Source organism: Antechinus flavipes, chromosome 2 (genome assembly GCF_016432865.1).
Source record: "Antechinus flavipes isolate AdamAnt ecotype Samford, QLD, Australia chromosome 2, AdamAnt_v2, whole genome shotgun sequence".
Lineage (NCBI taxonomy): Eukaryota > Metazoa > Chordata > Mammalia > Dasyuromorphia > Dasyuridae > Antechinus > Antechinus flavipes.
In genome coordinates this window covers 537,831,201-537,857,311 of record NC_067399.1, presented here as the reverse complement: position 1 = coordinate 537,857,311, position 26,111 = coordinate 537,831,201, and the positions used below count along the sequence as shown (strand labels likewise).

At 32.8% G+C, this 26,111-nt stretch overlaps 1 protein-coding gene across 4 annotated transcripts in view; it reads left to right on the top strand.

Moving 5' to 3' along the window:
• PIAS1 (protein inhibitor of activated STAT 1) overlaps window positions 1–26,111 on the top strand; it is a 205,368-nt gene that overhangs the window by 80,191 nt on the left and 99,066 nt on the right. For all 4 annotated transcript variants that reach the window (XM_051980785.1, XM_051980782.1, XM_051980784.1 and 1 more), the window contains one exon: window positions 5,970–6,414. In XM_051980785.1, coding sequence (XP_051836745.1) covers window positions 5,973–6,414 — 442 coding nt within the window. In that variant the 5' untranslated portion in view covers window positions 5,970–5,972. The remainder of the gene's footprint in view (window positions 1–5,969; window positions 6,415–26,111) is intronic.

Sequence of the window (26,111 nt, the reverse complement as noted above, 5' to 3'; positions counted from 1 at the left end):
TCCTTTCCACAAATTATGCCTGATCCTATAGAGTGCTCTACTTAATATGTTGCCAATATGTGAGAAACCTTCAGAACTGAAGCCAGAATATGTCTATTCCAGAAAGCCAGAATAGGCATTCTGTATTCCCCAATAATTACTTACATTCATTAGTAACATTGGATCATGGTATCCATTCTAAAAGGAAATCTGGCCTAGTTAGTGATTTGCTGAAGTTCATAGAACTAGTTAAAGTTCTAAATATAAACTGATCCTCTTTTATAATGTAATATTATAAACTATTTCAGAGGACTGTATGAATGAGAAAAATATATGGTTCAATCTGAAATGTTTAATTTTTTACATAAAATTTTTACTTAATCTTTAATATTTAAGGTTCTAGCTAATGAATTTTATGTTAAGACTTGTGGCAACTTATATATTACTAAGACTTTAATTTGTCTCAACTTTAGGTCTAGGATAGGATTCTGCTTTCTCATAAATTTCAATCAAAATTTCATATATAAGAAAAATTATTTAGGAAGTATTGTGCCTTAAATTTTTATTTTAAATATGATTTTTAGATCATCACATGGGTGGTGATAGTTTATTTTAAACATGATTTAGTTTTTAGTTTTGACTGGTAATGTGAAGTGAACATTTAGAAAATATATACAATTTCAAAAAAGCAAAAAAGTATGAATAACAAAATAGATTTTTCCCCCCCTGAGGCAATTGGGATTAAGTGACTTGCCCAGGGTCACACAGCTAGGACATTTTAAATGTCTGAGGTTAGATTTGAACTCAGGGCCTCCTGACTTAAGGGCTTGTGCTCTATCCACTGCGCCACCTAGCTGCCCCCAAGACTATTTTTTTTTAATGTAATTAATAGTTATAAGTCAAGCCTTATTGAAAGGGAAACATTTTTTATATACTATATATATTAGATGTGCATGTCTCTTCAAGCAAGGAGTTATAAAATACCAAGCACCATTACTAGAGAATGAAAAGACTAAAGAAAAATACTCCCAGCTCTCATGGACTTTACTTGTGTAGTCTAATTGGGGGCAATATGTACATAAATAGGTATGTACTAAATAGATAGAAAGTCATTTTCAGGAATAAGCAACTGGGGAGGGGGGATGTGGAAGATGGAAGGGCACAAGACTAAAAAATTGGTTTGTGTAAAAGGAGATATTTGAGCTGAGCTTTTGAAAGCAATCATGAATTAGTTCTAAGAGGTGATGTGGAGAAAGATCTTCACAAGCCCAGAGGACAGCCAGTTCAAAGGAATAAAAATAAGTGCTCTATGTGAGAACCAAAAGGACAAATTGACTATGTGAAAGGCTTAAAATGCCAAACATTTGATCCTCAAAGTAATAGAAAGCCCCTGGAAGCCATATGGTCGTACCTTCACTTTTGCAGAATGCTTTTGGCAGTTATGTGGAGGATTGATTAGAGCAGGAAGAGACTTGAAGTAGGAAGACCATTAGGAGGCTCTTGCAGTTCCTGGCAGGAGCTGATGAAGGTCTGAACTATTACATTGTGTAACTGCTATACATATGTGTATTATCTTTGGACCCATATGTATTACTTGTTCATGATTCAATATTGTAGTATTTTGTGTTCTCATCTCTGCTTTGAAAACTCCTTAAATTCATTGAGGCACACATCTCAAGAACTAGTTTATTTTCTACAATCTCCACCCCTCCTCGCCCCCTTACTAGTGCCCTCTCCCTCAGAAATCACTTTGTATTTTGCTTTTTTGCATACTTGGCATTTTCTTATCTATGTTCATGTTGTTTCTCCCTAATACATTGCATAAGCTTATTGAAGGGCAGGGACTCTTTGGTTGTTGTCTTTATCTCCAGCCCCTACCATAGGGCTCAACATATAGAATTTGTTTAATAAATGCTTATTGAATTTGGATTCTTTTTATTTTAGTTAAACTAATGCTGGATTACCAATTTTTTTCTTTAGCTTTTATTTCCATTTACAATAGGCTAATATCCATGTAACATAAACCTTTATTGAAAATCTTCATTACAATTATGGAACTATTAAATCCACAAACATGGTTCCTGGTCTTTTGTTGTTTAGCATCCAAAAGAGATGTGTCCCTCTCACTTCTCACCATTTCTGCAAAGCAGCATTTTTCCTTCCAGATGTGTTGGCCAGCATTTTACCATGTCTTCTCTTTGCCTATATCTCTTTATCTTATCTTAGCCTGGTTTGATTTTATATTTGTAAATTAGGAGTAAGTATACTCGTGCTTAAAAGTAGTGTTAATATAGTGGAAAAAACATGGGTTTTGAATTCAAAAGTCTTTGGGCCAGCCTCTACCCTTGTCAACATTAGCTCTGTGATCTGAGGCAAGTTGTTGAACTTCTCTGAGGTTTTCTCATTTATATAATCAACATAGTATCTTGCTCTGTTTCATAGAGTTCTGGGACAAGCTTTCTGTAAACCTCAAAATACTTTAAAAATGTTAACACTACTTATAATAAGTAATAATTTATTACACAATGATATTTGCCCTGGCCTGTGCTATGTATACACATCTACCTGTTCATATTTGTAACAAATGAGATGAAATGGTGGTAATAGAATTTCACAATTTGATAGAAAAAAATCTTGCCCCTTTATAGTACTCTGCATGACTAGGAAATTCCACACCTGGAGTTCCCCATATGGATAAAATCATATAGCCCAACCACACACACACACACACACACACACACACACACACACACAAATAATGAATCTATTGATGTGGATAACCTTTCTCAATACATATAAAATGACTTTACCTTACTGCTAAAAAAAAAAAAATTAGCATTCAATTTTTGTGTTTTTTTTTTCTAAATTGAAAAATGTAGTCTTCTATTTATTTTGCACTTATTTTAGTATTTTATTGATGAGTTGGCAGAAAATAAAATTTTCATCTCTAGTTCCTCTTGTCTTGCTCCTCCTATTCACTATTCATTTACAGATGGCAATACTACCATATATGCCTAAATCATGAGAAAAAGCACAATCAAGTCATAGGACTTCAACTCTATCTCTGAAGATAGTACTAGCTGTATAACTTTGTACCAATCATTTGGCTTCCTTGGAGTTTTACTTAATTACTTGTAAAAAATTGTTCCTTCTAACTCTACATTTGTAAGCCTATGATACTCTAGAATTCTAATTTATGATATTCTTATTGATCAGCCAAAACAAAGGGTCATAGGCACCTTTAGCTATTAACCTGCTCAAATCACTGATTTAAAAGAGGAAAGAATAAGACTAAAAGTAGGGAGACAGGTAGCCATATTTTCCTCTATGCCCACATATCAGCATATAATCAGCCTTGCTTGGGTTGTTAGATGTTTCTTGCATATTTTTACTTTTATGATAAAAAGATGGTGGTCTTTTTAGTCACCAAGTGATCTACCATTTTGATTATATTTAATGTTTCAGATTTTTAGTACTACCTCCTCTCCCCCCCTTTTTTTTAACTAAAAGATTGGTTTTTTAACTTAATAAAAATACACTTTCTCTCACTCCTAACTCCTCCCTAGTGATAAAGAAAAACAAAACCCAGGTAACAAAGGCAAAACAAATTTCCTCATTGACCATGTCCAAAAAAAAATCTCAACCTGCACTTTTTTTTGTTAGGAAATATGTCCTCATTTATTTAAAACAACTGACTTTTTTATCCTTTTTTTAGAAGAGTATAGAGGGAGGCATCCTTGGAAATAAGAGTTTGTTCCTCATATTTTCTTATGATTTAATACAATGGCTAATTTAAATCCAGATATAATCCTTTCTTTATAGTAATACAAAGTTTTCTTGTAGCCAAAATGTTGAGCCTTGAAAAAGAGACTACATATTAAATTAAATTCAGTAATAAAAATTATTTTCACTCCTTTTTAAACATTTGTTTTTATTTATCTATTGTTTATTTATTTCATACTTCAAAAGCTACTAGAAGAATATTTTAATATTGTCAGACTTAGCTAGTTTTTCACCATAAGCAGATTAAATTTTATATGATTTGGCATTGTATATTTCTACTAAAATGAATTATAAACTATAACTGTTTTTAATTCCTCTTACCTAGCAAACAGAGCCAAAAAAATGACAATTCTGGAGTTTAATTATTGAATTGTATGATTGTGTATAATTCAAAACAGAATTGAGTAGCAGAAGATTGCTCTGTATACAGATTATTGTACTTGTTACTGCAGATAAATTAGACCATTTAAAAAACATTTTTAACCCTTTATTTGCTCTTTGGAATGCATCTTATATGATTGTTTCATTAAAGAATAAGTTAGCTAACTTGATACTTTTTTTTTTTTTTTTTTTTGCTGAGGTAATTGGGGATAAGTAACTTGCCCAGAAATCTTAGTCACACAACTAAGAAGTATTAAATGTCTAAAGCCAAATTTGTCCTCCTGACTTCAGGGTAGGCACTCTCTTTATCCACTGCACCATCTAGCTGCCCCCTTAACTTAATATTTTATTTCTAATTTGAAGGCCTTATTTCTTTCAAAATTGCTTATTTGGGCTTTCAGCTAGTATGTCTTTTTCCTTAAAACCTATATCAAGGCTTGATTTCTAGCTAGTTCTAAGTTATAGATTATTGCATCTTCAACCAATTTATTTTCTAAGAACAACAAATTTAAAGGTTTTTGGTGACCGTTTTTAATTTCTCCTATTCTCTTTGCCTTGATCATTCACAACAGAGATATCAAAGCCAAAGATATTCCTGAGTATGCCTATTACTTCCTTCTACCCCAGAGACCTGTACTTCTGTCCTGAAGATGAGTGTGTTATATTCAAGATTACAGTCATTGCTCTTTTTCTTTCATTTACCGTGGTCATCACCTGAGAGAGAACTATTAAGGTTTCTGTGGTAGGTTTTGGTGAGTGTTATCAAAGGGAGAAGAGAAAGTAGTAGTTAGCTTCCAGCCAAACTCACTGTGTTCAAGGTCTCCAAAGTTTGTCATTACAATTTGTGATTCCCTGTCTCTGGCTTTAGTTTTTATCTTTTAGTCACTTGAAGGAAAGCCACAGAAGTTTAAATTGTTCTATATGATTTTCTCTAACTTCACTTTGGTAAATTCTCAGCACTCTTTATATTAAGTCTATACCAGTAATTCTCAAAAGTGTGCTTTGTGGGAGTTTGTTTAGGTGTGCCATGAAATTTTGAATATTATATTACTGCAGATTAAAAAAAATTAATAAATAATTTTGTATTATATAAATTTTACTTGTCCAGCATACGTTGCATAAGTATAGTATTCACAAAATAAACAAAACTTGCCTATTACAGGTACAAAATATCCTCAAAATACGCCAGACCTTGAACTCGCAAAGAACTCAACAAAAACAGCTGCTCTTACTGAAGGGAAACTGCGCATTTGTGAGTCTCTCGACTCTCCCATAGTGTTGCCAACTTAAACATTCATTGTGCTTCTTACTACAAGACTACTGTACCATGACCCCCCCACCAACAATAATAAAAAGATAGTTTGACAATCATTGGCCTATATCATATAATTTAGCACTTGGTATACTTGGTATATATATATATATATATATTTCCCCCCCCCTATCTTTTATATATGTTTCCTCTCGTTTATCTAAGCTCTGCGAGGACATGTGGTTTTCTTTTGTAATCCCCCTAGCACTGTGCTATTCACTGTCTGCTTAAATAGTTGATGACTTGATTGTAGCAGGAAAGTAAATCTAAGAGAGATTGTGATGTTCTGTATTAATACTTGGTTTAAAATCTGAATTCTGGGCAGAAACAATATCTTTAAAAATACAGATTTTAAACATTTAAGTACTTGAATTTTGTTTGACATCCATATCATTGTAAATAAACAACTATCTTTTAAAAAAACTGCAAATAGGATTATTAAGGAAACAAAACTTAATGTTGCAAATAAAGTTATTGTAATACTAATATTCTTTGCATTTTGTTTGTCTTCAAGCAAATGGTTATGAGCCTTAGAGTTTCTGAACTGCAAGTACTTTTGGGCTACGCCGGAAGGAACAAGCACGGGCGTAAACACGAACTCCTCACAAAAGCACTGCATTTATTAAAGGCTGGCTGCAGTCCTGCTGTACAAATGAAAATTAAAGAACTCTATAGGCGGAGATTTCCCCAGAAAATTATGACACCTGCTGACTTATCTATCCCCAATGTACACTCAAGTCCCATGCCAGCAACTTTGTCTCCGTCTACCATTCCACAACTTACTTATGATGGTCACCCTGCAACATCACCATTACTTCCTGTTTCTCTTCTGGGACCTAAACATGAACTGGAACTACCCCATCTTACATCTGCTCTTCACCCTGTCCATCCGGATATAAAACTTCAGAAATTACCATTTTATGATTTGCTGGATGAACTGATAAAACCCACCAGTCTAGGTAAGGTTTCAGTGGCTTTAATAACTATTTGGATTATTCAGGGGAGAGGAGGGAGGATTTTTCATTTTATACTGCTTCCTTCTGTGATTATGATTATCCATGAACATTTATTTGTTTAAGTTTTAGCATATAGTACAAGTAACAACTCTTTTAGCTTTCTCTTTTGTGTAAAAATAAAGGCATAAAAGTGCTTAGGGGTTTTTATTCTTTAGGAGAGGGATGGTTTGATTTAAGATGTTAATCAGATGCCGCTTAATCTACTTTTCGTCAGTAGTTGAGGAAGAAAAACAAGCTAGATATAGATTAATATTTAAAATAATTGTGGAAAATATTTACATATGTTTTACTGTTTAAAAAGTTAAATTTTGTTTAAAATCAGTTTCTGCTAATACCAATTTCTAGACTGATTTTTTTTCTTTTTAAGATTTAATGATATCTAGAACAGATGGTAAATGGTTTTGATTATTCAAATATATGATTCCTATTATCTAATAAGGTTTTTATACATACACATATATGATACACATACATATACATATGTGATATAAAAAGTCTGTGATCCATTAGAGCTGCTGGATTAGCAAAAGAAATATTTTACTTTAGTTCTCAAATTGTGTGGGTGGATCATTAGGTAGATATGTCCCTATGCTGGCTTCTTATACAGAGTCATAATTATATATAGCAAGCATAGTTAAGTTTCATTCATTGAATCTTTTATTTTAGCCTTTCTTATCATGTCCATCACATCATAGTTTATTGAATCTGAATTTGGAGTTTTGATTTTGATATTACTATTCTGTATTAAATATAGCTGACTTTGCCTTACTTACCTAGGTTGATTACTAAAATACTTTTGTTTTTATATCATTAAACATTATAAACATTAAACATTAAACAGTGTTAAATGCAGTTATCAGTATTTAAAATGCTATCTTTTATCTGGATAGGGTTTTATTTTAAGTTATTATAACTTATTTGAATAAGTGAAGATTCCAGGGACAATTTTTCCCCTTTTTTTTTTATTGCTTTCTCATTCTTCTGATTATACATTTACATTAATTTTTTCAAAATACACATTTCTTTTTGAATCATGTTGGGAAAGAAAAATCAGAACAAAAGGGGAAAAACACAAGAGAAAAAAAAAACCATAAGAAAAAAAAAAAACTGAACATAGTTATATGTTGATTTACTTTCCCTCTCCATAGTTCTCTCTCTGGATGCAGATGGTGTTTTCTATCCAAAGTTTATTGGAATCGCAGGAACTATTTTAAACATAATTTCTGTCCTGTTTTCTATTCATTCTTAAAATTTCTAAAGTACTAGGGGTTTTGTTGTTGTTTGTTTTTTTAATTATAATTCTGCTTATTTTTTCTCTTAGCTTCCAACCTTCTAATGATTTTTGCTGGTCTTTGTATAAAATAAAATTCTGATTCATTGTTGTTATAAATGCCAGTTGATCCTTGACTTTAATAATTGATTTGTGTACAGTAGAAATATAATCTAATTATACATTGTTTTTTAAATTAGATTTTTAAAACTATTATTTGAAGAAATAGATTTCTATTTTTATGTTTTCCATGAAAATTTCTATGAAAATGTACTAGTTCAGTTTTTTCAGAGTCTGAAAGGAGGACCATAGGATTAAGATTGCAGTTGCATATTGATTATCCTTTAGTGTCTCAACAGTTTAAAAGATCTGTTAAGCTAATAAGAACACAAAACAAAAGATTTCCAAGAAAGTCATAGGTCTAGAGCTGGAAGGAACCTCAGAGGCAATCTCTTCCAGTCCCCTAATTTTATAGTTAAGGAAACTGAGATGCAGGCCGATTAAGTGACCATAGAGGTGGGATTCAAACTCAGCTCTCATATCTCCATTGTTCATTATGCCACTCTGCCTCTCTAAAATTCATAGGATCTAGACCTGAAAGGAACTTTAGAATAATTTGGTAAAGCCTTCTCAGTTTTTTAGATGAGAAAACTGAATCTAAGAAACATTAAGTGACTTTCCTAAGAACATACAAGTAATAAGTAGTAGAGCAGATATTCAAATTCTGATTCCACATTTAGTCATTTTTCCACTGTACTATATGTTTCATCCTTCTAACCATTTTTTTTACCAAAATATTATAATTATATTTTAACTGTACTTATTGTGACTTCTAGCTGTGGTACAAGCATTCTGTATTCATTTTTATGCATTATATAGCCTGACTCAATTATAATTCACATCTTATATTACATTGCTTAAATAATACTTTAAGTTAGTTTTATTAGTTTGAACTTTTAAAATGTAGAAATGTATAAGATATATCTTCAAAATGTTATATTAAGAAATCTAAAGCAAACATTCTATGAGAGTTGGTTATTTCTGAAAATGTTTTTAATTTCTGTTACTGTTAAATTTTCTCTTTAACATCCTTGATATATCCTTCTGGTTAGTTGGTAGTACGCTTAAAAAACTTTTTTTTTCTTCCCATTTTATTTACTAGGAGAGATGAAAAAATGCATATGAGGACATATCCACAAACTATAGGGGCTTAATGTATGTTAAATTGACTTGATTGCAGTGTATTATGTTAGATGTTGGAAGTAGAGAAATGAAAAAACAGCCTGCTCTCTATCTTCATAGAGTCTGGGATAAGGCATTTAAACAGATTCATCTGAACACCAAGTCCTTATTATGTACCAAGTATTGTGCTAACTAAGCATTGAAGATATAAAAGAAAGGCAAAAACTATCTTCTAGGAACTACTACTACTAATGAGGAAGGTAACATGCAAAAAACTACATACATGACTAGGAAGGCATAATAAGCTTGATTTTAATGAATATATTGTGTGTAGTGATGAATGAGAAATTGACAATGAAGGAAAGGTTCTTGAAGGAAGTGGCTTCTGAAGTCAACTTGAAAGGAAAAGATTTCCATTGCAATAGCTTTACCAACACAGGCAGATAGAAGAGGGAGAAAATAAGATTGAGAAATAATCAACAGTCCAGAATACAAAAAGAAAATTTTCAAAGAGTAATATGAGATAGGTTGGAATCAGAGAGTCTTCAATGCCTGAAAATATTCTGATTTTAGATTTTTTTTTTTAAGATTTAATGAAAAGCTCAATTAGAAAAATGTTTAAGGAAAAAAAGAAGTTGCCTAAATATACATACATACATAAAATATATAAGTAATCTCATTCTGTCCCATCTCCTCCAACAAAATGCCCCCATTTGTCATCTTCACTCTTGCATTTATTTTCAATCTCTACTTCTTTACCAGCTCATTTCTTATTGCCTACAAATGTTCCCATGTCTCCCCTATCAGAAAAAAACCTTCACTTGATCTTTCTATATTCACTATCATTCTATATTTCTTCTGCCTTTTGTAGCTAAATTCCTTCAAAAGGCTGTTTACAAAGCCTCCAATTTTCTCTTCTTTCATTCTTAATCCTTTATAGTCCTGCTTCCAACCTTATCATTCCACCAAAACTTCTCTATCCTAGTTGCCCAGTCCTATGACCTTTTCTCTTTGACCTCTCTCTAGCCTTTAACACTGTTGATCACACTCTCCTCTCTTTTCTCTCTTCTCTCTCTAGGTTTTCTGGACATCACTCTCTACTGGTTTTACACCTACCTATCTAACTATTGCTTCTCTGTCTTTTTTTTTTTTTTTAACTGACTCTTCCTCTAAATCATGCCCTCTATAACTTGCAGGTACCCACTCAGAGTTCTATCCTGGCCTGTCTTTATCTCTCTTCTAACCTTCTTCATTTGGTGATTTCATCAGCTTCCATAAAGTTAATTACCTTCTCTTTGTTAATGATTCTCAAACCTACCTTTCCTACCCCAGTCTGCTACTCTCTAATCTCACATTTTATATGTCTTTCAGGCTTCTCAAACTGGTAGCATCTTAAAACTCAACATGTTCAAAATTGAACTCATTATCCTTTACCCTAAACCCACTTTATCTCCTAGAGGTCAGCGCCATTTTCCCAGTCCTTAAGTTTTCAACCCCAGTAGTCATCCTGGATTCCTCACTGTTTTTCACATTTTATGTCCAATTTGTTGCCACGGCTTATTGATTTATCTTTTGCAACATCTTTTAAAAATACCCTCTTCTCTCCTTTGACACTGTCACCACTCTGGTGTAGGCCCTCATCACACCTATATTACTGTAAGAGTCTTTTGGTAGGTCTGCTTGCTTCAAGTTTCTCCCTATTCTAATCCATCCTTCTTTAAGCCACTAAACTGATTTTCTTAAAGTATAGTCTGGTTCCCCTTACCCACCCACACATACTTACTAAACTCCAGTGGCTTCCTGTTACATCCAGAAACATTGTTTTATATTCAGGGCCTTTCATAACTTCTTCCTGCCTTTCCATTCTTCTTAAATCTTACTTCCTGACACATACTCTTCTATCCAATAACACTGGTCTCCTGACTGTTCTATGAACAAAACATTCCATCTCTTAGCTTTGAGCATCTTTTCTGGCTATTGTTTCACGCCCAGAATTCTATTTCTTCTGGCCTCTGGCTGCTGATTTCCCTGGCTTCTTTTGAGTCCCTAATTAAATTCTGTCTTTATGGGGAAACTTTTACCAACCCCTCTTAACTCTAGTTTCCCTTTGTTGGTATAAGCTCTCAAGGAGCTTATAGTCTCTGGGTAGAGACAACATGTAAACAACTGTGTACAAATAAGATATATACAGGCAGTAATCTCAAAGGAGACCAAAAAAGCTTGTTGTAGAAAGAATTTTTAGCTGAGACTTTAAAGGGAACTAGGGAAGTCAAGAGGTAGAGATTAGGAAGTAGAACATTCTCAGCTTGGGTGACAATCAGTGAAAATCCACAATCTAGAAGTAGAAAACCTTGTGCAAAGAACAAAGTCAGTGTCATTAGATCATAAAGAAATAAGGTATAAGAAAGTTGGAATAATAGGAATGGACCAGATTATGAAGGGCTTTAAAAACTAAATAAGATTTTGTATTTTTCCTTGGAATTGGCAGGGAACAACTAGTACTTAATTATTGAATAGGGAGGTGACGTGGTCAAACCTGTGCTTTATACACAGCTAAATCAGCATGGACTTGAGGCAGGAAGACCAACCATTTGGCTCTTGAAGTAATTCAGGCATGAGTGAAGAGAGTAAGATCAGGAGAGAAGGGGATGTATATAAAAGATATTATGGAGGTAAGACTTGGTAACAGCTTAAAGATGGTGGAGTTGAGAAATAGTGTAAAGAGTTGAGGATTAATAATTGCTGGGTGGTGAGTCTGGACTGGGATGCCCTCTCTTCTCCATTAATGGGGGAGCTAGGAAGAAGCTTTTCATTCACTACAAGGATCTCTTCCTGACTCTACTTTTATTTTCTGCAAAATTACCACAATGAATTCCTTTAAGCATGATGAAATTCTTGCCTCTTGCCTTCAGAATAAACTATGAATTCCTCTGTTTAGTTTTAAAAACTCTTCACAATATGACTGCAACCTCTTTTTCAAGCCACATTTACATTTCCCTTCCTATACTCTGTGATCCAGCCAATTGGAATTCTCTCTCTCCTTCACCTGTGTGCCATTCTCTCTCTGCTTTTTAAAATGCCTTTGTACTGTCAATGCTTCTATGTCTAGAATGTACTTCTTCCTCACTTTTGGCTCATAAAGTGAGTCTCTTTCTTTAAATTGTAGCTAAGACAACTTTTTAAATGAAATCTTTCCTGAAGTCCCTCCACCTCTAGTGTCTACCCCCAACTACTTTTTGTATATTTATATTTATATGTATATACTATGTATGTATTTGTCATCTTTCCCATTAGAATGTAAACCTTAAGAGTTAGGATTATTTAATTCTTGTATTTGTATCCATTCCCAGCATCCAGAATAGATTTTGAACAGAAAGTAGGTTCAATAAATGCTTATTTATTGAATGATTACTATTGTAATTTATTTATTTTTATATATATATATATATATCTCCTGATTGTTATTTCACAACTGATTCATATAGGCCTTCCTATGCTTCAGAATCCTATTCCATTATATACATATACTTTTTTTTTTAATGTAATGATTTTTTTTCTTGCATAAAAACATTTCCTCAAACTACTAGGACAACTCAGTTTGACCAACAGTGTGTTGATGGACCTCTTTTCTTGTAAACCTTCAACTATTTTCATCATTTTTCAGTTTTGCCAATTGGCTGAGTATGAGAAATAGCCTCAAAATTATTTTAATTTTCATTTCTCTTATTTTTAGTGATTTGAATCCTACTTTGCTTTTTTTTTGCTAATTTTTTGAGTAGTCTGACTTATTTTCTATATACTCTTCCTGATTTTTAAGTGATCCTCATTTTCCCTTTTAAATACAAGACATCCTTTTAATAACAATATATTTCCTTTTTGCCGTGAATTGTGTTCAGTCTCACCAGTTCACACATTCTACCCTCTGCTTCTTAAGATAAAAGTCAAGTAAAATCAAACTCTTTTTGTTTATGGCCCCATGATGCTTTCACCATTTGCCATGATTTTTTCAAGATTACCAATTCATTAATCACAATTGCCAGTTCATTGATTAGCCTACTCTCTACCAGATTATTATGTTTATATACATAGGTTAATATAACATGTAATAGCATATATGTATATGAGTGTACAATATCTGACATCTCTGCACACATAGGCATATAGACATACATATATTCACAGATATATAGTAATGATATCCCACTCCACTTCTTCCTTTGTAATCTGTTCCTTTCAGATATTTCAATTACCAAGTGTTTTATTTCTAGAAGCAAACTAAAGTTCACAGATTTTAGATATGAATTACAGCATCACATAATTTGTGGCATTTTTTCAGTTAATAAGCATTTATTTAGCATCTACTGTGTATCTAGTATTATGCTAGGTATTGATAGTACAAAGGGAAAAAAAAAATCCTTGCCTTCAAGGAGATTATTCTATTTGGGTAGATATCATATACACATATAAAAGTATATGCAAAATAGTTATAAGTTAGTGAAGAAATCAACAAGCTATTTGGGATCAGGAAAGGTCTCATATTAAAAATTACTGGAGTTGAGTTTTGAAGGAAACTAGTATTTCTAAGAAGTGGAGATATAGAGACTATGCATTCTATGCATCTGAGATAAACTATCCAAAAGCACAGTCAGACAGGATTTGGAATATTATATATGAGGAGGAAGGTTAGTTTAGTTCAGAGTGCATGAAGGGGAGATAATGTATGATTGGACTGTTAAGGTAAGTTGAGGCCGGGATATAAAAGGCTTTAAACATCAGAGAAAATTATATTTAGCTCTAGAATTAACAGGAAGTCACTGGAGTTTGTTGAGCAAGGTATTAATATAATCAGACCTGTACTTGTAAAATTATCGCTTTGGCAGCTTTGTGGAGGCTGCATGGGTGAGGGGACAGTTTTGATCAGAGATTGGGAGCTTATTGCATTAATCCAGCAAGAGGTAATTATGACCTGAATTAGGGAGAGAGCCTTTTGAGTAACACAGAAAAAAACTGATAAGAGAGATAGTGTAAAGATAAAATCAATAAGAAGTGTCAGCTGTTTGGATGTGAAGAATGAAGTGAGGGAGAACAAGAGTAATTTAGTTTACTAACCAACATTACTAGAACTAACCACTACTCTTATATAAGGCTTAGATATAGAAAAGCCTAGAAGGCTTTGTCTTCTGGAAAAACAGTGAATTGTGTTTTAGAGATCTATGTGACCCTGGGCAAGTCACTTAACTCCAATCACCATTTCCCTTCTCCTTCCCCCTTTTCCCTCCCCCCCCCAAAAAAAAGTAAATAAAAAATAAAACTCTTGCTTTATTTTGAGCCAATAAATTTGCATCTACTCCCACAGTTTATAGATAGGAATCCAGTTTCAACCGTAATGCTATTTGTGGGATTAAATCTGCTTTTATCTGGCAATTAATTACTTGAAGTTATGGGTACAGGAAAATTTGTAATTAACTTCTAACAACTTCAGCATTCATTTGATCATAAAGACAAAAATGGAAATGTTTTCATAGCATCTTATTAAACAGTTTAAACTGATTTTAATTATTAGAGATATTTAAGTACCTACAATGAACAGCATACTATGTTAAAGATACAAAGCAAAACTAAAGGCCTTCCCTGCCTTTAAGTGTGTTTCCTGGGATAAAGTCTAAAGAGATATTAATGATTCATGTAGAATTGAGGGGAAGAGAAAATACTAATGGAATAAGAGGGGTCTTTTAAAATTTATTAATATTATTTTTTGTTCTTAATATTTTACATTTTAATTTTTGTAAATTCCAAATTATCTCCTTTCTTCCAATTTCTCCCTCACCCATTGGAAGGCAGGCACTATGATACCCATTATATATGTGAAGTGTCATGCAAAGCATATTTCCCTGTTAATCTCTTTTCTTTCCTCACCCTTCCTCTTCCCCTTTCTTCTTCCATCCCCACCCCCCCCCCAAAAAAAAATTAAAAAATAAAAATAGGAGAGAGAAATGCTTTAATCTGCACTCAGAGCTCACCAGTTCTCTTTCCCTGGAGTGGTATAGTGTTTTTTCATCATGGATCCTTTAAAATCATCATGGATCATTATATTGATCAAAGTAGTTAAGTCGTTTACCATTGAGCATTGTTAAAATGTTGCTTTGTATTATGTTTTCCTGGTTTTGTGCACTCTGATTTGCATTAGTTCATATAAATCTTCATAGGTTGTTTTTTTTTTTTTTGAAATTACACAGATAAGGGGTGTCTTAATGGAGGAGGTAGCACTTAAGGTGGCCTATAGGGAAACCTATTAGAGGTTGAAATGAATAAGAGAGTGTATTTCAGGTATAGGGGAAAACTCATACAACTGTACAGAAAAAATGGAATATCAGGTTCAGGTAATAGCTAATAAGGTGTGTGTATATATATACATACATACATATATATATATATATATATATATATATAGTTTGTGAAATGGGAAAATAGGGTTTTGTTTTGTTTTTTAGCCTTTGTTGCAAGGGATGGATTCTTAGGAGTGAGAGGAGGGTGATGAAGAAGGAATATATTTGAAAAGGAAGGTGATATGAAATGAAAGATAGCAATAATTTTTTTTAAAGCAGTACTTTGGTCCAAATATTACTTTGGTCCAAATATTTTATTTCATAGGTCATCTTTATGTGTTACTCAGCTCTGTAATTTACAGTATATATTTTAAGAGGTACAATAAAAACTCTTGTTATCTTTTACTTTTATAAAAGTTTTAAACCTGCCTTAAAGAATATTGTGACATTGCTGTTATGAAGAAAGGTTAATAAAATATTGCATTTTGCTTCCATGATTATCGTTTTCCATTCACAATGAATAGGCTGTTAATACTTTATTTAGACTTGGACATAGACTCTCTTTTAATTTTTCTTAAGTGTTAAGCATAGTGTGGTATAGATAAAATCTAGAGAAGACCTCTTATAAAAATCAAAGTAACTAATAGCTCTTCTAGTAGCAACTGGTTTGATAGTCCAATAACTAAATTGGTACAGAATACTAAATTTGAATTGCATTTTTTTCCTGGGAAAGCAAAAGGTTCTCAGAATAGCAAAAGGGAGCTTTCATATTAAATGATATGATTTTAAAAGAATACTCTCTGTGAAATGCTCTTTTTCCATCAAGTCATGTGGAAAAGTGGCCCATTTCAAGTTTTGTTAAGCTTTTAACCCTAAAGGGCTGATAGATATATTCTAAGGTACCTGAAACAGATGGTAGATCTGAGTTTATCTGTTGAGTCACTTAAGCTTAGAGATCTAGTAATGGAAATAAGCACAACAATTTATAGATTTCATTGACATTTCAAATTCTTTAGTCTTTCTTCTTCTAGTTGGCTTTGCAAGATCTGTTACACATCATTCTTTGCTTTACCTCAAAAATTAATTGAAAATGTAATGATGATGAATGTAATAGTACCATTTAAAAGAATTATTCTCTTGATACAAAAGTAATTTAAAGTGATTCTTATGTCAGTGATAACCATTTGTGACCAAAACAAACCCATTTACCCTCTGAAAGCACTGTGGATTGCCTTAACTGTGTATTCAATTGCCATAGTTCTGTAGGAAAATCTCCTTTAAGTACCTACTATGTAACAGCCTAGTAAATATTCCATTACTTTCATGCACCATACTGGGAGATGTTTAGCCATTCTCCAGTGGGTAAGCAGCTACTTAGTAATTGCCTATATTTCTTGAAGATATTTGAATGTAGCAGGTTGGGAAATCTCAAGAATTGAATAGTTTTTATTAATCATGTTGGAATTTTCTGGAGCAATGGAATATGTCTATTCATAATTCTGATATTTATCTTATCTCTTAACCCCTTAACCTTCTTCCTGTTTCTTATTCCTAAAACTTTTCTTAACCTATTCTCCAATGAGTCATTCTTCCCCTCCTTGCTTTCCCAAGAACATCATCTTCCATTTTCTTCCCTTTGAAATCTTGATCCTGTAGTTAACCAGTTCAAATCTACACTTTTGAGTCTCCTTTTCCTATAATTACCTGTCATTTTCTGAACTTTAAAAATAGATTACTCCCACACCCACCTTCTCTCCTTCTAATGTAGACCCCAAAAAAAGTCATGTAACTATGCTCTTTTACCTTTTCCCTAATCTATTCAGTATTAATTCATCTCCTATTGCATTCCTTCATACTCTACAGTTAAGGATTTTGCCTTATACTTTACTAAAAAAAATTGGCAGCCATTCACCCAGAGGTACTCCCTTTATCCTTATCACTTAGACATCATCCTTCATTTTCATCTTCTTGTCTCTGATAAGAAGGGAGCTTTTTGTGAAGACCAAACCTTCTATATAAGCCCCTCTTTTCCCATTCTACTTCCTGCCTTGCCTCTATTATCATCCTTACTCACATTAATTTTCACTCCTTATCCATTGGGTTCTTTTCTGATACCTATAAAAATGGTCCTATTTCACATCTTTAAAAAATCTTCACTTCTTCCTACCATCCTACTAGCTTTCATCCTAGATCTTTTTTTCTCTATGCAGTTACTTTTTGACAAAATTATCTACACTAGTTGTCTCCTCCTTTTCTTATTCACTTGTAAATCTATTTCAATTTCGCTTCCTACAACTGAAACCACCTTGAAAAAAACTTTAAAGAATCAGTTGCCAATAATCTCTTAATTGCCATAAATTCAAATGAAGGAGAGGTAAGTCAGGTAATGATGTTCATATTTTTCAAATAGGAAACTGAGACTCAAGTTAAAAGTAACTAGCCTAAAGTCACTAAAGATAGTGATTGCTAGAGATTGACTAGAACTCAGGTGCTTGATTCCAAATTTACTGCTCCTCTTACTTTACTATATGAGTGAACCCATTTCTTTTTTTTTTTTTTTAAGAATTTATCCCTAAATAGGTAATGTAGGTTATTAAAGGATAATTGGATTTATTATTGGATTATAGGATTCACTGTACAGAAATTTCAAACATCACAAGTTCAAAGAAAATTTGTGTGGCTTTTTTTGTTTGGTTGATTTTTTTACCATGAGAAGTTTCAGAGCCATTTGAAGGAGATGGAGCAAAATGGTATCTATTAATAATGCTGTTTCATTGAACAGATAATACCAGACAGATGTGTAATTTATAAATGATGCAAGAAATTCTGGTGCATAACTTTGGGTTGTTAGATTTTTGAGTGTTAACATGTCAAATAAAATTGGTTCACTTTTCTGATTAGTTCCATTTCATGAAGTAAATTAAATATAAAATACATTATATTTTAACAGAAATGTGGGCTTTGTTCATCTCTAGACTTTTCAGATCTCATATTTCTACATATATGAACTTTGTAAAAAAAAGTTTTGAGCAGAATGTATGCACAAACAAGTAAAATCTTACCTTGTAAAATATTATAATGTGGAATCTGAAAATTTTGAGAATGAAAAACCAAAGCCAAATACAATTTCTAAGCATACTTTCTGGAATTTCAGAAACTGATGTCAGATGATGTTATGAACCAAGTAGTTTAACCTCTTTGTGTCTTAGTTTTCCTATCTATAAAATGGACATATTACTAAGATCTTTTAAGGTCTCTTTCAAGCTTTGCAACTAAGCTTTCTAGAGGAGACAGTAGTTCAGTTAGAATTTGCTAATTGCCTACTATGTACTAGACAATGTCTTAAGCAAGGGAATGTGAAGGAAGATTAAAAAAAAATCTCTGCTTTCAAGAAGCTTAAGGCCTAATGGAGAAGATAGCGTGCAAAACTTGTGTACAAATAAAATGTACAGATATATGCAGGAAAAATTATAGCTAACACCCAAGATAAGACAATAGATAAAGAAGATTGGAAAAGGCTTCTTAAAAAAGGTCGGATTACCAGATTCTTGAAGGAAGACAGAGGAAGTTAAGAATCAGAAATAAAGTAGAGGAAAGAGTTAATAAGGAACAGTCAAAGAAATAGACCAGAGTGAGGAAAATGGAGTATCTTTTACTAGTAACAGTATATCCTGTCACTGCTCAAGACCCCAGCTTTTTATGTGGGTTGTGACCTTCTATGGGATCTCATTACTGTATATGTATATAGGGATTACAAAATTATGATGTATTATCAGTAAATGTTTGATTTGTATACCTGATATATCTACAAATCCCATGCTTCATATTTGTCATATTTTATTATTTATAAAGCCCAACAATGTTCCATTGCATTCTTGTATCACAGTTTATTTATTTTTGCTGTTTCCCAGTTGGTTAGTATATATTATGTCATAGCTGGTGTGTTTCTAAGTCTTGGCTACTGTTGTAATACTGTGTTACTTGGAATCTTTCTTTATATCACTGACCTCCTCTGGGGTATGTGGAATAACTGGATGAGAGAAGTATGGATATTTTAGTTACTTTCTTTGCATAATTCCAAATTGTTTTCAGAATGACTAGACTAGTTTCTAGCAATATTTTTGTGTCTTTTGACCACTCCACTATTAAATATTTCTATCTTGTCAAACAACAAATAAGAAGCAGCAATGGGAAACTTATGAACTTAATTAAGCAGACCCGAGAAAACAACAATAAACAATAGCTAAAACAATGTACCTAAAGCAGAGGTGGGGAACTTTTTTTCTGTCGAGGGCCATTTGGATACATCATTCAGGAGGAGCCATACAAAATTAACCAGGTCTCAAACAAGTGGAAGGTTATTGTACCTAGCTTTCAGCTCATCTTCTCCTGCAAATGATTTCGCCTGCAGGCTGGACATTGCTCACACCTGACCTAAATGGAAAGAAAAACAAGATGATCAAAACTGCTGCCAGATTAAACGCTAAACTATTAATTTGTTCCTAATTCATAAAGAAGAGAGGACATTTATCTGTCTTTATGTCACTTTGAATTATTGTAAACTCATAACTAACATGTAGAAACTTGAAGATGTAAAAAAATTATTTGCTTGACTTGAAGGGAAAATAATAAAAGTCACTTAAAATACTTGTTTAATTAGCAAAATGTGAGTTCCAAGTTCCAATAATATTTAATGAGCCAAGCTTCCTTATTGGGAGGGATTTGGAAGGTGAGTAGACGATGTTATTGTGATAATAATAGCTAACTTTTTTTTTCCAAATACATGTAAAGATAGTTTTCAACATAGATTTTTGTAAAATTTTTGTGTTCTAAATTTTTCTCTCTCCCTCCCGTCTCTCTTCCTCAAGACAACAAGCAATCTGATTTAGGTTAAGTCTGTGTCTTAAACATATTTCCATATTTTTGATGTGCAAGAAAAATCAGACCAAAGGGGGGGAAAAAGCAAACAAAAAGGTAAAAATAGTATGCTTCAATCCACATTGTCTTTATAATTCTCTCTCTGGATGTGGATGGCATTTTCCATCTCAAGTCTATTAGAATTGCATTGTTGAGAGGTGCCAAGTCCATCACAGTTAGTCATCATATAATCTTGTTATTGTATGCAGTGTTCTTCTGGTTTTGCTCGTTTCTCTCAGCATCAGTTCATGTAGTTCTTTCTAGGCTGTTCTGAAATCAGCCTGCTCATCATTTCTTATAGAACAATAATCCTTTATCTTCATATCCCATGCCTATTCAGCCATTCTCCAATTGATGGGCTTCCACTCAATTTCTAGTTTCTTGCCAAATAATTAATATATTTAGTAATAATGTATTTAATAATAACATGCTTTAAGGTTGGAAATCCCTTCACATGTTGCTTTTTTCTGATTTGATCCTCAGAACAACCCTGTTAGATACATGTTATTATTAATCCTCATTTTATAAACGAGTAAGCTGAGAAGGAGAGATTGTGGTTTGCCTCCAAAGTCATAACAGAATTTGTATTCAGGTCTTCCTGACTCTTAAGTCTTATACTATATCCATTATGTCATCAAGCTGACTTCTTTGTTATTGTTATCACCATTATCATTTGTTTTTTTCCTTTTGCAATGGAGTTGTTAGAGTGGTCATAGGAAAAGTCAGTACCTATTATCCTTTTATATTTATGTTGTATGGATTATTACATGGTTGGATAAAATAGCAGCTTTTAGTTGTTGGATGAAAGTATTAGGATATACATTTATCCTGCAAGCTCACTGAAAGTGATCTCTCAATACCACTCTAGTAATTGTCCTCATCCTGTTCCTATATCAGTTTTATTTTATTCTGGTAGGTAGAGAACTTTTTTTCGTGTATTTTGGAAATTTGAATATTTGGTATGGTGACATCAGTTTTAAAAAGTTCTTGTATTTTGTCAATCAGTGCCATTTCTTGGTGATTATGGGTCACAGTTCATTTTTTATAATATTCCAGGTCCTGTACAGCTCATTGGTTGAATTTTCCAGAAAAGTTTTAGTTCTTTAATTGCATAGTGAAATTGTTTTCACATTTGTCAGTTCATGAAAGATGGTATACTTATGCAATTTTAGTTACTAGTTTGCATTATGTTAGATTTTCAATTGATGCTAAATTTTTGCAGCCTGAAGTGAAGTTTTGTACCATTTCTACTATTTTCTTACATAATCTTCATTGATCATTGGATCACTATTCTTTAAGGATAATACTTTTGTAATTTCTAGTGGCAATTAACTGGCCCTTAATTGCTTTCATTAAATCTGTCTTTTTCTCCAAATACTCATTGTTGTTTACTCATTATGGCTTTGTTAGCTTATTTGTTGATTATGATCATGCATATGTTGCATATGGAAGATGTCTGATCCCATGCTTTGATCTTAGCTATTTTATAGATTCTGTTCAGAAATAAACAACTTTTAGTTAACTTGACAAATCCTCCAGTGACTTTTATTAGTCTTTATTATTATATAGTAAAGTGATATCTGCTTATTCCAAAAGTATTTCTTCAGGCTGGATTTTTTTTTCTTATTTTTAACCTCTATCTTGTGTCCTAAAAATATTTCTGTGACACTTTCTTCCTTTAATTGCACATGTTTAACCTGGATTACTTGCTGTTTAAGGAGCAGAGTGGGAGGAAGGGAGGAAGAAAAATTTGGAACACAAGGTTTTGCAAGGATGAATGTTGAAAACTATTGAAGAATAAAAATCTATTATTAAAAAAAATAAAAAGAAAAAAATTTTCTTCCTTTTTGGTAAGGAAATGGTGCCCCTCCCCCATTCATGCATTCATTTATTTGTTTGCAGCATTTTTTATTTTTTTTTAAATTTTTTATTTAATAATTACATTATATTGACACTCGTTTCTGTTCCGATTTTTTTCCCCCTCCCTCCCTCCACCCTCTCCCCTAGATGGCAAGCAGTCCTTTATATGTTGGATATGTTGCAGTATATCCTAGATACAATATATGTTTGCAGAACCGAACAGTTCTCTTGTTGCGTAGGGAGAATTGGATTCAGAAGGTATAAATAATCCGGGAAGAAAAACAAAAATGCAGATAGTTTACATTCGTTTCCCAGTGTTCTTTCTTTGGGTGTAGCTGCTTTTGTCCGTCATTTATCAATTGAAACTCAGGTCTCTTTGTCAAAGAAATCCACTTCCATCAAAATATGTCCTCATACAATATCGTTGTCGAAGTGTATAATGATCTCCTGGTTCTGCTCATTTCACTTAGCATCAGTTCATGTAAGTCTCGCCAGTCCTCTCTGTATTCATCCTGCTGGTCATTTCTTACAGAACAATAATATTCCATAACATTCATATACCACAATTTACCCAGCCATTCTCCAATTGATGGGCATCCATTCATTTTCCAGTTTCTAGCCACTACAAACAGGGCTGCTACAAACATTTTGGCACATACAGGTCCCTTTCCCTTCTTTAGTATTTCTTTGGGATATAAGCCCAATAGAAACACTTGCAGCATTTTTTAAAAAATTAGTTCCAAATTCACCACCACCACACCTACCCATTGAGAAGGCAAGCAACATGAGATCAACTATACATGGAGAATAATGTAAAACACTTTCAACATTCATCTTTGTAAAACTATGTGTTCCAAATTTTTCTCCTTCCTTCCTTCACTTCCTCTCACATTCAACAAGCAATCCAGTATAGATTAAACATGTACAATTCTTCTAAAAAAATTTCCATATTTGTCATGCTGCACAAGAAAAATCAGATCAAAAGGTGAAAGGATTAAAAAACATGAAAGAAAAAAAAACAAGCAACAATAACAACAGCAAAAGTGAAAATACTATGCTTTGATCCACATTCAGTCTCCATAATTCTCTCTCTGGATGCAGATGGCTCTTTCTATCACAAGTCTATTGGAATTACCTTTAAGTATCTCATTGTTGAAAAAGAGCCAAGTCTTGATTATTACATAATTATGCTGTGTGCAAGTTTTCTTGGTTCTGTTCACTTCACTTAGCAACAGTTCATATAAATCTTTACAGGCTTTTCTGAAATCAGCCTGCTCATAATTTCTTATAAAACAATAATATTCCATTACAATCATATATCATAATTCATTCAGCCATTCCTTAGTTGATGGACATCCATTCAATTTTTAGTTCCTTCCTGCTACAATCATTTTTGTACTTGTGGGTCCTTTCCCCTTTTTATGATCTTTTTGGGATACAGACCCAGTCGAGACAGTCCTGGATCAAAGGGTATGCCTAGTTTGATAGTACTTTGGGCATAGTTCCAAATTGCTCTCCAGAATGGTTGGATTAATTCACAACTCCACCAATAATGCATGCCTCTTCAACATTTATTGTTATCTTTTCCTGTCATCTTAACCAATGTGAAAGGTGTAAAATTGTATCTGAGAGTTATTTTAATTTGCATTTTTCTAATCAATAGTAATTTAGAACATTTTTTCACATGACTAGAAATGGCTTTATTTTTTTCATCTGAAAAATTGTCTTTATATCTTTTGACCATTTATCAATGGGAGAATGACTTGTATTCTTGTAAATTTGAATCATTTTTCTATATTAGAGAAATGAGACCTTTATCAGAAACACTGGCTGTAAAATTTTCCAAGTTTTCTGCTTGTTTTCTACTCTTAGCCGCATTGGGTTTGCAAAGCCTTTTTAATTTAATGTAATCAAAATTATCCATTTTGCATTTCATAATGTTTTCTAGGTATTCTTTGGGCACAAATTCCTCTCTTCTCCAAAGATCTGCAGGTAGACTAAGTCTTGCTCTACTAATGGACTTTTAGTATTACTTTTTTTTTAATAGCTTTTTATTTTCAAAATATATGCAAAGATAGTTTTTAGCATTTACCCTCGCAAAACCTTGTGTTCCAAATTTTTCTTGCCTTCTCCCAAATCCATCCCCTAAGACAACAAATAATCGAGGATGTTAAACATATGCAATTCTTCTATATATATTTACACATTTATCATGCTGCATAAGAAAAATCAGATCAAAAAGGGGGGGGGAATGAGAGAAAAAAAAATTAAGCAAACAACAAAAAAGGTAAAAATATTATGGTGTAGTCCACATTGACTTCCCATATTCCTCTTTCTGTATGCAAAGGAATCTTTCCATCACAAGTCTGTTGGAATTGATCTGAATCATCTCAGTTTAGAAAAGAGCCACGTCCTATTAGAGTTGATCATCACATAATCTTCTTGTTGCTGTGTATAATGTTTTCTTGTTTCTACTCACACTTTCACTTAGTATTAATTCATATTAGTCTCTCCAGACCTTTCTGTAATCATCCGCTAATTGTTTCTTATCATAGTTCCAAATTGTTCTCCAGAAGGGTTGGATCAGTTCACAACTCCACCACTAATCTATTAATGTCTCGGTTTTCCCACATCCCCTCCAATCTTTATCCTATTTTTTCCTATCATCTGAGCCGATCTGAGAAGTAGTGGTACCTCAGAGTTGTCTCAATTTGCATTTCTCTGATTAGTAGTGATTTAGAGCATTTTTTCATATGACTAGAAATGGTTTTAATTTCTTCATCTGAAAATTGTCTCTTCATACCCTTTGACCATTTATTAGTTGAAGGATGGCCTGTATTCTTAAAAAATTGAGTCAGTTCTCTTTATATTTTAGAAAGTAGACCTTTTCAGAACCATTGGATATAAAGATTCCCACCCTCTCTCCCCCCCCCCCCACCTTCCCCACCTCTCTTCCCCAGTTTTCTACTTTCCTTCTAATCTTGGCTGCATTTGTTTTGCTTTTATAAAAAACTTTTAAATTTAATCTAATCAAAATTATCCATTTTGCATTTTATAATGTTCTTTAGTTCCTCTTTGGTCTTCCTTCTCTATAGATCCGAGAGGTAGATTATCCCTTGTTCTCTTGATTTCTTTCTAATGTCATTCCTTTTTTTTTTTTTCCCCAGCTGAGACAATTTGAGGTTAAGTGACTTGCCCAGGTTCACACAGCTAGGAAATGTTAAGTGTCTGAAGGCAGATTTGAACTCTGGTCCTCCAGATTTCAGGCTTATAATATCATTCTTTATATCTAAATCATGAACCCATTTTGACTCTATCTTGGTATAGGTTGTTAGATATTGATTAGTGCCTACTTTCTGCCGTACTATTTTCTAATTTTCCCAGCAATTTTTGTCAAAAATAGTGAGTTCTTATCCCAGAAACTGGTTTATTGAACACCAGATTATTATGGTCACTGTCTTTTGGGTCTTGTGAACCTAACCTATCCCACTGATTTAACTATTCTTTTTCTTAGCCAGTACCAAAGGATTCTGATGACCACTTGCTTTATAATACAATTTTAGGTCTGATACAGCTAGGCCATCTTCTTTTGCAATTTTTTTTCATTAATGCCCTTGAAATTCTTGACCTTTTGTTTTTCCAAATGAATTTTTTTTTTCCCTAACTGTAATTTCTTGGCAGTTTGATTGGTATGGCACTGAATAAGTACATTAATTTAAGTCGAATTGTCATTTTTATTATATTAGCCCAACCTACCCAGGAGCTCTTGATATTCTTCCAATTGTTTAGATCTAACTATATTTGTGTAAAAAGTATTTTGTAGTGGTGTTCATATAGTTCCTGGCTTTGTCTTGACAGGTAGGCTCCCGAATATTTTATATTATCTATAGTTATTTTAAATGGGATTTTTCTTTTTATCTCTTGCAATTTGACTTTGTTGGTAACATATAGAAATGCTGATGATTCACTTTATAACCTATAACTTTGTTAAAGTTATTGTTTCTATTAGCTTTTTAGTGGTAAGTATACCATTATATCATCTGCAAAGAGTAATGGTTTTGTTTCCTTGTTACCTACTCTAATTC